This window comes from Hetaerina americana, unplaced genomic scaffold, assembly GCF_022747635.1.
Source record: "Hetaerina americana unplaced genomic scaffold, ioHetAmer1.1.p SCAF_3, whole genome shotgun sequence".
Taxonomy (NCBI): domain Eukaryota; kingdom Metazoa; phylum Arthropoda; class Insecta; order Odonata; family Calopterygidae; genus Hetaerina; species Hetaerina americana.
In genome coordinates, this window is record NW_027286874.1 from 22030657 (window position 1) to 22048369 (window position 17713).

Consider the following 17713-nt stretch of genomic DNA (forward strand, 5'->3'; position numbering starts at 1 on the left):
TCCGTCAAGGATTTATTTATCTGAGTAAAGATGGCAGACGACCACAATGTTATTAAATGTCATAATTCGCAATGATGAAGTTGAATGAGCGATACCTGTGCACAAGACGAAAAATCACTACAGATAATTTCTTTACATCAGTCATATCTGCGGAAAACAATTAAGAATGCTAACTCCTCTCTCGTTGGAAGCGTGAACTGTGTCAGTAGGGAAATACCGACAGTGATGAAAGAGATGCGTGCAGTGCATCAGCTTGTGCAAAACAGCGCTTTTGTGCAATGTAAATGAAACTCTCGCAGTTTATCAAGGAAAGGTAAACGCTAATGTGCACATACAAAGCATCATACCACCAGGTATATTAATTGAAGGCTCTCAAAAGGAGTTAAGAAGAAATCTGATGATAATATTCACTGTTCATTTGAACGCGAAAATGGCCATTGCACGAGCTGTACAACATTCTCCATCTAGTGGTAGTCAATTCATTGGTGGTACATTGAGAAGTTACAGGGAAAATGGACAGGCGGAACTTCATCATGTAGCTAGTAGACTAGTTAAGGGCCGCTGTTACACGAAGATATTGGTGATTGAGACATGCATTTCAGATCATAATCTGTGTTGAAAAAATTACTATTCAACTAGTCTACTAGCTTTGTTGTGTTGAAAAAATAGTCATTTTTTCAACATATATCAGATTGAGGAATGTGGATCATGCACAGTATTATCAGAAAAGATCATTCCCTGATCGGTGTTAGTTAAAGCAGATCTTATAAAGAAATCATAGCATTTCAAATGTTTTTGAGCTCATTACTCTAAATCTGAATTTTTATAACTGAAGTTTTTCCTTTTGCTCTATGGTAAATAAATTTTGAATCTTGAAATGGTACCATTATATTTGCGTAATATTTTGATTGGCCAGAGGAACGAAAGTTGGAGGACAATGCATTTTAAAGATATTGTGTTTTAAATGCACACTAGTTAAAATTGAACAGTGATGAAATATTCGATGAGCTGTCTGTACATACCTAGCTATTACTTACTATTGTTGAAAAGTCTCCAAAATCCTTATGTATTCGTTATTATCATATTTACAAGCAATAAAATTTTTAATATTTATACATAATAGTTAGATACTTAGATAAAAACTAATATAATTAGCAAAATTATGTATTGAAATTTTTTATTTAAATAAGGAAATTTAAGATTAAAAAAATTCACATCGAAAATAGAGGACAACATATTACTGGTGGAAACGACTGGTTCCTGTGTCGCATGCATATGTATGAGCTAGGGTTTCGGGGTTCTTGTCTAAACGAAATTACTTCTACCATCACCGCTATATACTGAGAAAATAGATATTTTTATGCATACCAATACTGGCCTAATTCAAGAATATACTATATTGTTGAGCTCATGTGCTACCTGCGGAAATTCTGTTTAACTATATTTCTATATTTTTGGAGATGTCGTCACGCTTCAAAACTTTTATTTTATAGTGAATGATTCCAGTTCACCCTGTCTCTTCCTTGGTGATTGCTTTCCTGATCTTTTTCCGTAACACTGATATTTTTTCATATTACTCATCTTTTTCCAGATTCGTATGATGCTTTCTTGTTCGCACACTTTTGGTCACACGCAGACTCAGGATATAGTTTCAACTTCCAAAAAAAGAGTAACTTGATTATCCATTTTTAATATTTCATAACTTCGGAAAAATAGAATATAATAATTCTAGTTGATTGAATAAAGTATCAAATGGCGGGCTAATTTACGTCTTTCGTCCTTTCCTACCCCAAACAGCCACGAGCGCCAGTAGCAGCAACCACCAGGCGTACATCGGCCTCATCACGGGCGTCCTCGCCGTCGTGGCCCTCCTGCTTGTCTCCACCGCCGTGCTCATGGTGCGCCGTAGCAGGAAGAAGGGTGATGCCCTGCACAAGCATACGGCCCTCAAGGGCGCCCACGGGCCTCTCTGCTCATCCACGTCCTCGGGCACGGGCGTGGGTGGCGTGGGCTTAGGAGGCGGCGGCGGCGGTCTCACCAGCGACGGCCTCGGGGTCATTGGTGGCTTCGCCTACGGTGGCAGCGGGGTCTGCGGTATCGCCGGGGGCACGGGGAAGAGGGCGGGCCGAGCGCCAAGCGGCGCCACCGTTGCTCCGGGGAGCATCGGCAGGACCGGAGGGGTGGGTGGCGTCGGCGGCGTGACCATCAACATGCGGGACCTGAAGATGAACATGAACCTCATGGGGACGCCCATTGGCAACGGGCTGACGAGGTCGATCAAGTCCAAGGGGAAGGGTGGCGCCGGAGGCAAGGGTGGTGGGGGCGGGGGCAACGGGGGCGGTGGGGTATACGGCCACGTGGCGGTGGGCGAGGAGTCGGACAGCGAGAACTCCTCCGTGTACCATGAGCCATACAAGCTGCCGGCTGGGAAGCAGGAGTACGGGTGCCTGCTGAAGAAGGACATCTCTTCGAGCAAGAGTGGAGAGTACACGGGTGAGATCCCTGGCGAGTCTCATTTCCAATTACTTGTCTCAATGGACTCTTGATGTTGCTTTTCTCAACTCAGGCTTATGCAATTCACTCGCAATTCTCTCATTTGCTGCCATTTATTAGTGACTAGTCGTACTTTTTATTGCCATTTATCAGTATTTCCATTTATAAATTGCACCAGCGCGAATCTTTTTATTTTAGTAGTTAAAATGAGTCACGGTAAAGCCAGAATTCCATCGCCCCGTCGCTGTCCCCATTAGAAGTCTTTTAGATATGGCAAAATGTGTTAGCAAAGGTGGTGAAGTAGGGTTGAGTTGAAGCCGAAGAGTGGTTTTTCGAAAGTTGAAGTTATTTTTTACGTTCTTATGACAGGAACACATGAGATCTTCAGGGGACAAATAATCTAAACGATAAAATTTCGCTATTACTTGTCACGAGAATCAAATCAACAGTTTCAAATGCCATTTTAGTTGTAATTTTTGAGAATTTGTAATTAAGATTACGGGTAACCTCTATGCATAAGTTCAATATGGCAAAAAAGGTGTTGGAGCTTGGAGTGTGGAACGACGATGTTTTGGGATAGGTAGTCTATGGGACCGGATAAAATGGGCGATCAACCATTTCCTTGAGTGGGTGTAACTTTATAGATGTACTCATTTTTTCTTTTGTGAAGATTTGAACTATTAATAATGTAAATATTTCCAAAAATACATTTGTATTCATAAGTATCACTCTATTGTTTGCAAGGGAGCTAAATTTCAGTCATTTTGTCGAATCAGTGTGTGCTATTATCTAAGTGTTTTATAAAAGAAAATTCTGCTGTTAAAAAATTAATTATTATCATTGAATGAATGGTTTCAGCCAGAAATGGGTTTAAAAGTTTTGAAAAAATACGACCTCGCCATTGTAGAAGTGCCTCTCAAAAGTTGACGCCTTGTGATAACGGTAGAGAGTAGGATCAATCCAAAAGTATGGTTGCGTCATTATTGGAAAGACCTATTGATTTCATGGGCAATATTTTAGGCTTTCAAGTCAAATGTCATGGATTTGTATTTATCTATGCTTGAGCATGAATATTTTGCTGTAAAGAGATGTTGCGTTACGGTAGAATATTTCTTCTATCGTTTACTTTAACACCCATTTACTGTCCACAAATCTATTTATTACTCTTGTATCCCTCAAATCTCAGTTGAATGCCTTTCAAGGAATAATGAAACGAAGGCTATTAATTTTTCCTGACTTGTAAAGCATATAGAACTCCAGAGCTCTGCAACGAAACATCGTTTTCATGAAAATTATAGGTACTTTATATAATGAAATTCATATTATTTTAACTAAGTATTGACAGTAATATTTGCCGCATTAAGTTATCTTGATAGTAGATAAAAATGCTTCTTAACGGGACTTTCCTAGGATAGCTCCTTATTTAAGTTCTAAATTCCAAATTACTTGAATGTATTAACCTATTATACCAGCCCAAACCATTGTATAAAGTAAGCACATTGTTTCAATTAAGAATATTCGTGGTAGCGCTCAGAAAGATTCAAACTTTTCATTTCTGGCATTTTAATTGTTTTAATTCATGACGCCAAAATCCTTTATCCGAGCTAACTCATGATTCCAGCGGCACGCCCCTTTTGCGAGAAAGATTGCGCGAGGAGCATGAAATGAAATCATTCCGTGCTTCTGCAATGTGCTTATCTCTAACCTGATAAAGAGCTCCCTCCCTGGCTCAGGAGGGAAGTGACGCTCCAATAACGCTCAATACGACAGCTTTAAAGTTGCAAATCGCATTACCGATGCTTCCTCCATCCGCCGACAAATTTCGTATAGAAACAAAACACGTTGACTGGAGCGTGTTCCGACGCTACGAGTCTTAAACGAATCAAAAATGTTACAAAATTCAAAGATAAATGTCTGGAAACTATCAAATATAAACTGAATCAATCGTCGTTAGCGCACAGTAGATCGAGGGAGTCGTTTTTCGTCAAGCAGTGACTGATTTGGAAAGTTGACCTGTTATTGATTCAAAGTATTGCAATCAGTACAGTTATCGCGCAAAATCATCGTTACAATAAAATGAAACTAGAAAAAACATAAAAAGCCGTTAAAATAATTGAAAACCTGGGCATTTTGGTAAATCAAATTCTTAGGTAAGAGCGCACCCCATTTTTCCCTCGGGATTCTTAATAAACTCCATGTTGAGGAAATCTCATCATCCCACTTATTTATAGAAATAGTTTCCGGAATGTTTAAGCATGATGAAATGTGTTTCCTTCTCTGTTATTTCCTAAAGCCTTAATTGAAAAATTACCTTACCTCATATGGTTAATGATACTTCAAGACTGAAGCAGGTATTGTAAAAAAATGATATGTATGAGAAATAGTATTATAAAGAAAAATGTATCGCCACTAGAAATTCATTCAAAATCCTTGCAGTACATCAATAATGACTTGTAGCTATTTTTTATTTAAAATTTTAAACCGAAAATATTTATGTCGTACTATAGTTTAGTTTAAGAATTATCTAGAAACATTAAAGAAATTTCGACATTCCCAATAAATCGGAATATCCCATAAAACTGAAAGTCTCGAGAAAAAAATACATATCCTTTATCACTTGACTAAATAAATTTGAACTTTCAAGAAGTAGAGTTTAATTCGTGAATCATGAATTGTTATTTCAGGCATGAAGAAATTTTCGTCATTTGTCAAAGTTGATATTAGTGTGGTAGACCATATTTTTCAGCGTCTGAATTCGAAGGAAAAGATCAAAAGATATTTTTAGCTAAAGCTCCGATCATTCCACACTTCAGGGGATGCATTTCTTAGATTCAAGATTGAAGTAACAGATAAACAAATGTATTCAGCGACGACTCGGCCATGCATTAAGAAAAACTCGTAGAGGTGTAAGGGGCGATGAGAGTCGTATCGCGGAGTGTGTCTGAAGTTAGAAAGTAAAATATTAGTAAATGGCAAGGGCATTGATGCATCGGTGCTGAAACGCCGGCCAGTGATGGCCGTCCGCTGGACACTCAAGTGGCGTGGTCAAATGGGCGCCGGCGGGCAGGCCGAGGGCGGATGTGGACGAAGCAACTTGCTCAAAAGGGCGCCGGAGGAGGCGTGTGGGCCCGGGGGCGTCGTGTCGTCAGCAGCCGATGGGCGTGGATGGTCGGGATTGGGAGGAGTGAGACCGGAGGTTAATTGAAGTCGGATGCGGGGTGGAAGAGAAGTACGGAGCAAAGAGTTGTTGTGTGTTTACGCCCCTCTCTCCGTCCGTGCATTATGATGCGGGCGGCGATGGTATTATCTCCTAACCTGTCGCAGTGGGGAGGCAGGGATCTTGAAGGGGTTGACGCCGGGCAAGTAGAGGGAAAGAGAGGAAGTGTTCTTGATTTTGTTTGTGAAAGGAGTGGTTGTGAAAATCGCGACAGTTGTGTGCGTCGGGCACGGGGGGAAATGCCAGGCAAGGGGCGGAAAGGGGTGACTGCCGTGAAGGGACTTCAAGGAATGGGGTATGTGTGTGTGTGTGGCGCAGAGGGGCGTGCGACGAGGAGCGGGAGCGGATGAGGGAAAAGACTGGCGGGGAAGGCTCGACCGAGGGGCCGCGTGTGTGCTAACAAGCGTCCTGGAAAATCAAGATCTACTTCACGCCTCAGAGTACGCGTTTTTGAGCGAGAGAATTCCCTCGCAGACCTTTGAAATATTGCCTTTTTTTCCTTTCTACCCCTCCTTCCCGCTATACTTCCACTCTATTCCGACTACTCTCCCCCTCTTCTTTTACACACACCGGCCCAGTTGCTCTTTCCACATTCGACGGTCCACTATTTCTCAGGTGTCGACTCCCTACGCTCGAATTTTCCGACGCAAACTCGAGATGTTGACGAGGTGAAAGGGTGAAATTGCTCTCGTGTTTGTACTGCCTTTTTTCCGGAATGATGGAGCCCTTGGTGACTCCACATCTCGGTGCCGGGTGACGAGTTTCCTGATGTGGCCTCTGAGTTTTTTGTCGGTTGTGTGAAATTATTAAGTGTTTTTCCCTTCGTTGCGGTCAAAAAATGGTTAATGCTCCGGTTGTTTATTTTGTTAATTAGAGGTTTTTTAAAATTCTGGTCTAATCTATGCATGATCAATTACTCGTAGATAGCATGAATGCTTTTTGAATGTGCGCTTAGATGTATTTTTACGTATTGGCAAAATTCTCAATGAATACTTTGTCGATGATTCTACATACTTTTCCTAGGCATAGAAATTAAAAATGCACAATAGCATACTTATGTCATGAATCCAAGTGCATCTCTTTTAGTAGTAGCCGCTTCTCATGGGGTCCTTATTACCTAATGACGAATTATTGTAAATTTAAATGTTCTTCTATGGAATGTTTAGTAGCCGCAGACATGGCACATTAGTTTTCAATCAAATGATCCAATATTTTTCCTATCTCTTATTGAAGAGTTCGGAAGACCCTTGATTTCACTGCCTAGGAAATGTTATATCCTTCACAAGTAATCATGAATCATCTATTCATCGATTATAGGAAAATTAATTATTGTTTTTTATCAATGAAGAAGAGATGTGATTGTAAAAAATTATGATCCTCCCTTACCCTGCTTACTGAAATATTTTTGCTAAAATATTATAATCTGGACATTAATTGGCTGAAAGTGTTCCTCTCTCATTAGCAGGCTGGTGGTAGAATAAAATCCGTGAGAAAGATTTGTTAAATAGTTAAACGTGATAATTAATGAAACTTCGTTTTTCTATAAAAAAGGATACCCACGCACCATTTAAAGCTGCTTCTTATGGGGTGATTTGTCGACATTTGTCTACGAAAGAAAGCTTAGTCTCTCTTCTTAATTATTTTGGTCTAATTCTGCCCTAATATTGCTCACGTTTTTAGCCTCAGTTGAATTCATGCATAGTTTGAGCCACTCTTCTATCGTTGTATCTTTAAGTGTTCATTGCTTTCCTAGGATCATTGACCACAGGGAAGACTTGGAAATTCTTTTGATAATCATTAAATAATACGAGTACAACGCAGGTTATAGAAATGAAAGTGTGTTAATTATAAAACTTGGTGTAATGAAGGAATTTATGAGCTTCATTATAGTTGAGTGATTTTTATGAACAGGTGTTATCAGTGTCATATTGATAGCATGCCCGCTTCTTAGTGCATGAATGTATTAATAGAAATTAATCTTAAATTGTGGTTAACTTAACACTTAATGTCAACTCTACAGATTTCACCAGTGTCAACAGTTTTCAAGACGAAGTCAAGTTCAACTCTCCGTCTTTTTACAACCTGACGCCTCCTCCTCCCCCGACTTCGCGGCCTCCACCATACGAAATGCAGAACAACTACACGGCCACCGGAAAGAACATATCTGCTGCCACGGGGACACTGCCCCCGTCCACGCCTGCGGTCGTGCCTAACGGGGCGCCGGCCACCGCAGCCACGACCGCACCCGCTGCCGCCACCACTAATACGCCCCTGGAAAACTACTACGCAGCCACGGACATCGTGAAGGTGAGTCTCGTCCTTTCCTCTTAAATACACAATCGTAAATCAATAGCGGTGACATGATAATTGCCAAGCGTAAGACTTTTAATAAGAAGCATATATTATATATTACTAGCATTTAATTTGCAACGGATGCAAACATATTAGAATTTAAGTTTCGTCTAATACCTTCACATGCATGCTGTTTTCTAAACAATTTTTAAGCTTCCTCAAGAGACCTGTAGTTCATCAGTTATAATTTGATTAAGTTTAATAATCGCTCTGATACTAGAATGGCCCTAAGTTGGCTTGATTTATCTAATATGAGATTTATAAGACCTCCATTGAGAAATGCTGCGGGAATACTTGTGTTTTTACATGCAGGAGTATTTAAAAAATATTTTTTAGACGTCTTTCTTAATAATTATTCCTACGATGTTTTAGTGACATTTAGATTAGGTTTAGTAACTATTAAACATTAGTAACTCTTTCACGTTATCACCCTTTGACTTTACGTGACAGGACGACCCTTTGTTTTTCGACGTTTTTTATCAACCAATGTTATTGTGATCGGCCTCATCGCTAGGAGGCTATAAATACACCCCATAAATACCGCATTTTTCCCTACAAAAACTATCCTTACTTTTTCCCAATAACTCTTCCACTTCCTTTCCTCTCGTTGTTGTAGCTGTCTCTTCAAATTTAACGTTAGTTATATTGTTTTTGTTTTTTATATGTTTTTAAGCTTCAGATCTAATTGATCTTGCGCTGATTTTATGCTAAATTTAATAACTAAAAAGTGATCTTATTCAATACCTTACTTTTTAAGAAATTATGTCAACGCTTGTCAACTTTAAGTTAAGAAGACTAGTGGTACATTTATTTGCCAATCAAAGGAGGCCTTTGAAACGTTTTTCATGCCTAAAGTTAAGTGGCAACTGCGATAGTTAATACTTAAAAAAGTTTATTCTACAGTGACATCAGGGTGATATTTTTTGCTACTGAGAGCGAAAAGTTGTGTCCTTTCCTGAAAGTCCATGTTACTCATCCCCATTTCCTTCCTCCGGGGAAATCGCATCACACAGGGATAAGAAAAGTGGCGCAGCACCGTTCGCGTCCGTCTCGCCCTTTTTTCATCCCCGACCCACAATCCCTTTCCCTCCCCCCGTTTGCCTCCATTCGGAGACCCCGTTCCCTTCCCCACTCCCGCCCAAAAAAAACCCACCCGTCCGCCCGCAGCCGCCTCTCCACCCCGCGGCGCCCCAACCCCCGTCGCCTTCGTTTGAGGATCCACATTCCATCCTCCGAATCTCCCGCCTACTGAATCCCTGCGAAAGAACCCTTAATCTACGGCCGCGAAGGGTTTTCCCCGCGCATGGAAGCCTCCGCAGTACATCTCCAACCCCGTTTAAAGAGGGCTCGTAAGGCAGGCAGGGGGGAAACGGAGAGAGGAAACATCGAATGAGCGACGCACGTGAGCATTAAGAGGGAGAGGAATGGGAGTGAGAGAGGATTGGCGTGTGTGCGGCATGGCGGGAAAGAGAAAGGGAGACACGAGAGAGCTTTAAGGGGGCGACTGAGGGCCACATCCGCTGCCATCCGCCTGGGAAAAGGGGAAGAAAGAAGGGAGATGCATCCTCCCTTTGGGAAAACATATGCATGAATGTATAAATGTCTTTATTCATGCATGTGTAGCTTCGTTGGGTCGTAACATTTCCATTTTTCTCTTCCTCAAGACGCGTAGTCCTCCCTCTTCTTATGTTTCCAACCCAGACTGTTGAAGGGACGTGTACAGCCGCCGCTTGTTACAGGCGTAGGACGAGAGAAATGCTAAAGGTGAATGAGATCACGGTCCCACGGGAAGTTAACCCATTACTCCATTCAGTTTGCTTGTTCATATTTGTCTGTCCCTCCAAGTCCTGAAGCCATAATGTTGTCTCAAATGATAGAATTGCCATTAGGACGAAATTCAACATAATTTTTGTGGCTGTGTTTAATCTGTCATTTAAGTAAAAATGTAATGATGTGGATTCAGCTGTCTTTCAACTCTGAGGAAACAAGTAAAGAGCGGGTTGTTATTTTAATTAACGGTCGTGCTAGCCTATTACGTAGAGCCTTCGGCTATTGGGCGAAGGGCTCTGTGTTCATTCACCAACAGGTTTCGAACCCCCGGTCATAACGTAGGACAGCACCTTTTAAGATTCAAGGTGAACAATTTTCCGGTAGCTAAGACTTTGCAGGTGTCCGAACAATGGCACAAGGAACGAAACTTACCAAAAATGTATAATTTTCAAAAGACTTTATGGTTTATTTCTGGGTGAGCGCTAAATTCACCATTAAAATCCAACCTTAGGGTTGATTATTGTGAACTGGAATTTTAAATAGCACTACGAGAATTTCGGTGGATAGCAAATGCACTATGACTAAAAAGACTACCAATTCAGGGATTTTTAAAGGCTCTATGATTAAATATTCATAAGAAATTAGGATGTTCATCCGTAAAGGGCTAAACGACCAGTTTGGTGATTTCACGGGTCACAGTGGCGAATGGGAGTGCGAAAGATGGTTAATAACTCAAAGCCCCTGATTAAATGACCTTCGATTACATCAAAATATCTGCCTTTCATTAAATTCCTGTCTCCTCCATCGCCTTCGTGGTAGCCTGCCTTCCCTCCTTCCACTTTTGTTACCAGAAGTAAGCTACACCGTTCATCATTTTTCCATTTTTGCTTCTATTCCATGGTAAGAGAGTACGAAATTTATTAGTCCCTTGCAGTTTCCTCGCCAATAACGGGCGGGACATCACAAAATGCTCACCTATAAGGTCCTCCGTACATTTCGGCCACAACGAATGCAGATACACCATATAAATGTCCATTTCATGTGAGGTTCGCAAACTGTGCATCTTACGTGCACATAATACGAATGATGGATCCTTGTGTTAGTGTTTCTTCTCTCTCTCATTTTCACCCATCCGAACGTCTTCCCTCCTTCTTTCCCACCCGCCACAAGTACCCGCCCACGGATATTTTCGGCGGATCCGTGCTTCCAGAGGGCCGCGAGAGATTTCCGCGAGCGCAGGAGAGCACCTCTCCGTTCGCCCTTTTTTATTATCATTCTACTTCCTCACTGTGTATACATTTCCCATCTCTCCATCTATTTCCCCGCATATCCCAGGGAGTCCTCGTGAGGAAGATGGATCAACTCGGGTGGTTTAGAGCTCGGAGGAGAGAGAGTTGGGCGGGATGAGAGAGAGAGAGGGTGGGGAAGAATGGAAGACTGAGTGGATCGACGTGGGACGGGCTGGGATGGGTTGGGGGATGCGGAGGAGAAAAGGAGTCGACGCGGGTATTTTTATGTACTCTGGGGGTATCTTTTTTCCTCGAGAAGTTTCCTTCCATTTTGTGCGTGTGTGCACGCTGGGTTGCCTCTGAGAGGTTTAGCTGAGGTGTCTCCCCGGAAATGGGAAAAAGACGCGTTTACCTCCGCCCGACTATTTCGTGAGTGTGTGTTTTCAATGCCACGCACCGAGTGGACCGTTCCGTGAATGTGAGATTCCAAGCTTGCGTGCGCCTGTCCGTCTGTTCGTGTGCATTGGAGATTTATGACATCCTTGCGCGATCAATAGGGTTAGGTTCTTCTGTGACCCGCTCTTGCTAATCGCTCGAGATCCCTCTTCCCTTCTCTCTCTTCTTCTGCCATTCACCGATCACACATTTGATCCCAGACACCGCTTGCTCGCCACTTGAAGATGAATATATATCCTACTCGACCATTAGCTTTTTTTCAATTCTTTGTTGTAAAAACCAGCAGGCATGATTGGCTTTTAGATGGCCGGTCGTCGTTGATCGCTTCAAATGAATTTCAGCTCCGTAATACTGTCTAATGCAATGGTGAACCATTCATTAGTGCTCAAACGACATGTTCTGAGCTAAAGAGAATGTGCTTAGGGTTTCACCGCTAATCTTTTCTATTTAATACTTCTTAGATACTTTTTCTACTAAATTGTTGCCTCTTTTTTATCATATTATTTTGTTAAAATTGAGTGAGGCATGGAATGTTTAGTACATTTATTTTAATTCTTGGTGTCGTGTTTATTGCTTTAAGCTTTTGATCACAGTCACTACATTAACTATTGTGTAACATGTATGTACATCAAATAATATATGTCTCTTAATTTACATTCACTTGTGATGCTTAATATGTGTAATATTTCCCTTAAAATGAAATAATGACTCCACCACCTAGTAATGCTTAAAATAGTCGTAAATATTTCTATAAATAGTTCATAAAATCTTAAAAATGTTTCCTTTGAAAACAAAAGGCCTTTATAATTTAATCGATTTATAAAGTCAACAATGATACTTATGCCATTAACGGGTTAAATTTTCGATAGTTAATAAATGAAGATTTACTTACTATTTAAGGAATTTCTTCTAGAATAACATTGATATCGAATGGGCACCATTATGTCATTTATCCTTCGTTATCCCCTTATCCTTCGTTGCCTTTTAATACTTTTGCCTGTATATCCATAGAGTGATACGCTGTATTTTTCATCTATCCCTGCTTCATATATGATAATTTATATTGGTACAGCTTCTTTTGATTTTTCTCTTTATTTTGGCACATTTAGGTGTTATAAGAAATATTTAGGCGGTGATGGATAAACCTGCAACATTAAGTTGGAAACCTTTGGCTGAACGACCGACTTTAATCACAAAATAATAGCCAGAATCTTTATCGATTTTCCGGTCACATAGCATTTATGGCCTTTAACAGGAAATATAGTTTCAGTGGAACAACTTACACGAGTAGATATTTACTAGTACATTAAAGTAAAGGCATAGCATTCTTCTTCTGAAGAAAAGTGGAAACTTCCTTTACCCACCGGAGCATTAAGTGGATTGAAGCTGAAATTTATTCAGTTTTTATAGACATACCTCCATTGTGAAGCAAATACCGGAAATATTGCTTCCAACGTACGAATATTTTAACAGAAATAGCTTTCCTAAACCTCCAACTCCCTCTCCTCACGCAGACCATTAAAATTTCCGCTCTATGTATACGTTTTCTTCGACTCTCGAGGGAATCATTTCCCATTACTGCGAAAGTCTGCCATGGGCCCACCCTTCCATCTCCCTATCGCTTCGCATTCCCCCGCCCCACATTCCCCCAAGTCCTTCTCTCTACCGCCACCCCTCCCTCCCTCCCCCCGATCACCTCCACTCCCTCCACCATCCCTCTCGAACGGAGGGAGTGAGGGCGAGCCCGGCGCCACCCACCCCCGCAACCCCCTCCACCCATGACACACACAGACACCACTTCTCCTCTGCTCCCCACCGACCCGCCCGCTTAAGCTTCCCTCCATTGCTCTCCCCTCCCCTCGGCCTCCACCCTTACGAGAGCAGCAGGTGCTATGCTCCGGACCCGGGATTTGCCGGTGATCCTCTGTCGGCTTACGGCGCTGCATTTTCAGTACAGCGGACGCAGCTGCGGGAGATACCCACTTCCTATCTCCTCCCCGGCACTCCTTCCCTTCCCACACCTTTTCTCCTTTCTCTCTCAAAGCTCTCCTCCGCCGCAATCACTCTCTCCATCCTCCTTCTCAATCCTCCTGCTAACTCCCCCTGCTAGCACCCACCCTTCCTGGAGCTGTGTTCCCGCGTACGTCGCCTCCCAATGTTCGAGCCCCTCTCGGCTTCCTTGTACTCTCCCGCCCTCTCCCCAGGTCTCCCTCGGCGTTGGCCTTTTCTCCGTGGCTCACTCACTCACTCGCCCCAACCTCCTCTCTTCAACCCCTCTTCCTCCTTGTCCCGCTATCCCCCGCCCCTCGTATCGGGATCTATTTCCAAGACGCCGGCCGCCGCTCGCGGAGTACACAAACAAGCTTAGGAAGCGAGCGGAGAACACACCCTTAAGCACTGCCTCCGCTCCTCCCATCTACCCCCTTCACCTCTTCCTCTTGCCAGGTCTTCCACCACCGCCTGCCCCTCCTGCCCATATCTCTCGCCCCCGGCCCCACCCCACCGTTCTTCGTCCTCTCTTCGCATTTATTTCTTCCATACTTTCCCACCCCTTTCCGGCTTATTTTTTTCCACCTCCCGCCCAAGTCTTTCCTTCCCCCCTACCCTCCTCCCCGGCCCCGTTTCTTTTCATGGTTCTTTTTATTCGAAGCGCCTTGTTTTTCAATCGTCGTGCGCACTCAGTGTGATTTGTTTTGGGCTCTCTTTCTGAATAAAGTTTTAAAAATATTTTTGTTTGCCGTACCCTATAGCACATTTCACGGTGGCATGATGTCATTGCCATCAGTCTCTATAGATTTGTTAAGATCAATCCAAATTTAGAATAAACATTAAAATGGAACCAGTGAGCTTTTCTGATGCCAGAGAGGAACGCAGACTATTTAAACTCTTCTTGAACAATTTGTAAGCATTGTTGTGAATTGAGCCTATGCCAATCAATTTTTAAATTAATGTGGTACTAACAAAAATTGTTTCACCCTTTTTATTTGCGTTAAATATTCTACTCAAAGCATATTCGATGCATCTGATTACCCATTTTATATAGAATCACCATGGTTTTAATATCTTTCTCTAAAATTATTCCTATTTCCTTACGTTCTTTTAAATCCTCTTATTTGGCGTGAATACAAAGCGAGAAAGCTTTAAAAAATGGGGAAATAATGCTAATTGATTCAGTTTTAACATTGGTTATTGTATCTTAATTTTATGACTTACCAGCGATTAATATTTAAATACTTCCTATTGATTCGTATGGTCTTCATTTTATCACAAAATCCATATCTGTACTTGTCCGTTCCCAAAACAGTGATATTAACAGTCTTTATATGATCTAAGGCAATTCGATTGTTATTAGAATGTTTTTATCATTAAAATATGAAGAATTCGGTCGCTTTGTGACATTCTCGATTGAATTTAAAGTGCTTGAAAATTACCCCTATAGATTTTAACAGAATTTTAATGATGAAATTGGCAATGCAAGAGAAATTGTTTCATAGTTATCAGGGAAACGATGAGAAAAACCACTTCATTATATAAAAAGCCAACATTTAAAACAAAGTATTTTACATGAAATAATACCAATATTTATACCACTAACCACGTGGTGGTTACAAAAATTCAATATTCCATTTTCATCGCAATCAAGACATTGTATAATATCATGGAAAAAATGGTATAGTTAAAAGTTTGGCACGACTTTTCTTATCTTAATAACTTTATTCCTTTGGTGGAAACGTCAATTCTGAATTGATCAAAGTTCAAAGGAACCCATATTCAATGGCCGTTAGCTATTGAATTGACTTGGTAGAGCTCCCTTCACGTTTCTTATTTGAATAACATTGTATCATAAAATGTTTTCGTTTTACGTGCGCCATTTATTTATGTGCTATTATTTGCATTATTTTCGCCATGTTCTGCGTCTGCATATCTTATCAAGAAATTCTCTCTCCCTCCGCAACAGTTCTCAGCTAGATAATTGGTATTTTTAATGGGCGTTTTCCTTTTAAAACTGTTCGATTAAATTCAGCGTTAGCTTACCCATTCGTCCTTTGGATTATGTTATGGAAAGTCACAGATCAAAGTAATAATTCAGAATACGCTTTTGATTTTCCTATTGGCGATAAAAATGATAATTGTCACCATGGCTTTGGAATAAAATCAAATCTTTCAAGTCGAAACAGATATGCGTACTTTTAAAATCACCACTTACACTCGTTACGTTTGAGCTCAAATATATACAATCCACTTAATGAAAAGAAATAGAAGTGAAGGATGTGCAAATTTGGTTTTTCGGGTAGAAGTAAAATAACATTTTTAGTTTGAATATTAACTTTATCCCTAACTTGTGACTTGGGAAAACGTTTGAAGTTGACGAAACCCTTTTTCAACAAATGTTCTTTAATATTCAGATAAAATTAATATAATCATCAAAATCAATAAATACTAATGGTTTCTTCTAAGAAAATAATCGATTTAATTTCGTCGTTTATTACAAGTACATGAGAATAGCTTAGATTCTCTTAGACTTAATTTCTGGTAAACTGTACATTGACTGCTGAATTTAACCGTGACAGTACTACATGGAGACAACGCTGGTTGTATATACTGCGACGCAAATTCTGTTGCCTCTTTGAATGACATATTACCTAAGTATCCAATCAGGGGAAAGTCACTAATCGGCGAGATTTCCCGTTGCCTTCTTTCACTACACTTCCGATGCACACCCATTGGCGATCTAGGCCTTTAGCGGAATCTCAATCATGGGAAACGTGTGGAAGGCGAAACTCCGACTAGCGTTTTCCTGGCACAGCCGAGGTGTAGTGTCTAACCTGTTGTTCACGGCTGTCGTCGCCGCGAGGGCGCCTATTTTTCGGCTTGCCTCTCTTAACACTTATCTCCGTCTCCCCCCATTTGAGAGCCCCATTCACGCCCACGCACGCCCATCCATCCGACTACCTCGGCCACCCCTTCCGCCCGGCTGGCCGATGCGCGCGAGGCGCCCGCTCCTTCGCGGGGAGGAGAGGAGACGGCGCGATCCGAGAGGCGGCAAGATGTGAAGGTGTGGTCTGTAAGGGGGGCACGCGCTCCCGGGAGGCGGGGCGGGGGAGCTTGTGATGAGAGCGAGCGAGAATGGGGTGGAAGGAGAGAAGTGGGCTTGGTTGCGGGCGGCCGCCGATGGTCTCCCGGGAGAGGACAACTTGTTGCGTGGAGAGAAGAGGGATCAACCACCGGGTCCGTGAATGGAATATAACGTTAGGATTTGGTAGTTTTGAAGCTATCTCTCTTCCAAGCTGACATTTTCCTCTATTTTTGCACCATGGCTTATCTACATCTGATTTTTTTATGTTTATTTAACGTGCGCTGGTGCATTTTATCGTGGGGTGTCAATTGATTGCAGAAAAAAGACTCTTATTGAAGACTCGAAAAGAAAATTCGTATTGAGTTCATTCGTGAGTTTATATTTTTTTTATAATTAGCTCATAGAGCATATTCGCATCCTAAGGATGGCATGGAGGGATGTATTCCCATCTATTTTGTAGTGAATGGCAATGCAATATGATATTTCATAAATTCGCATTAAGTTAATTTTGGTTTACGTCCACAGTTGTAAAAGCCCATTTTGTATGCAAAAAACCAAACCCTTGATGCCAAAATGCTTCCTTCCTATATTTTTTTTGAATGTATTGATACATTGTCCGTTAACCATTTAAACCAAAAGAGGCATTTCAATTTTTTTATTACTCTTCTTAATACGCATAGTACGTATGCTTTTCAAATGTGAAAATCTTTCCTCGCAAAAATATTTTCTGAAAGATTTTACAGGTGGCTATGGTATATAGACTATAGAGTTAACATTTGAAAAATGAATTAAATCGTTTCTCATACCATATGAATAATTCATCCAATCTTTTGATCGTGTATTTTAGGAAAATTTCTACCCCTCGCGTACATGTGTTCACGATATTTATTTAAAAGCGCACCATTTATTGCTTTAGTAAAAACCAAATAAAATAGTTTAATCCAAGAGATATGAATTTATTCTTAATTTACTCCGTCAGTTTTTTAATACTACTCTACTTTTTCCCATATATTTCCAAATCAGTATCTTGGTATAAGTGTGTGTATATTATTATTATTAATAGGTAATCTACCGGTTAAGGTAGGTTTTTGGATGGACATAATTACTAATTAAATAATT

General features: G+C 41.2%; 1 protein-coding gene across 1 annotated transcript in view; it reads left to right on the plus strand.

Annotated features, from left to right (window-relative positions):
- LOC139691099 (discoidin domain-containing receptor 2-like) overlaps positions 1 to 17713 on the plus strand; it is a 438203-nt gene that overhangs the window by 391579 nt on the left and 28911 nt on the right. Inside the window, exons 9-11 of the mRNA XM_071588858.1 lie at positions 1798 to 1953; positions 2179 to 2493; positions 7731 to 8017. Coding sequence (XP_071444959.1) covers positions 1798 to 1953; positions 2179 to 2493; positions 7731 to 8017 — 758 coding nt within the window. The remainder of the gene's footprint in view (positions 1 to 1797; positions 1954 to 2178; positions 2494 to 7730; positions 8018 to 17713) is intronic.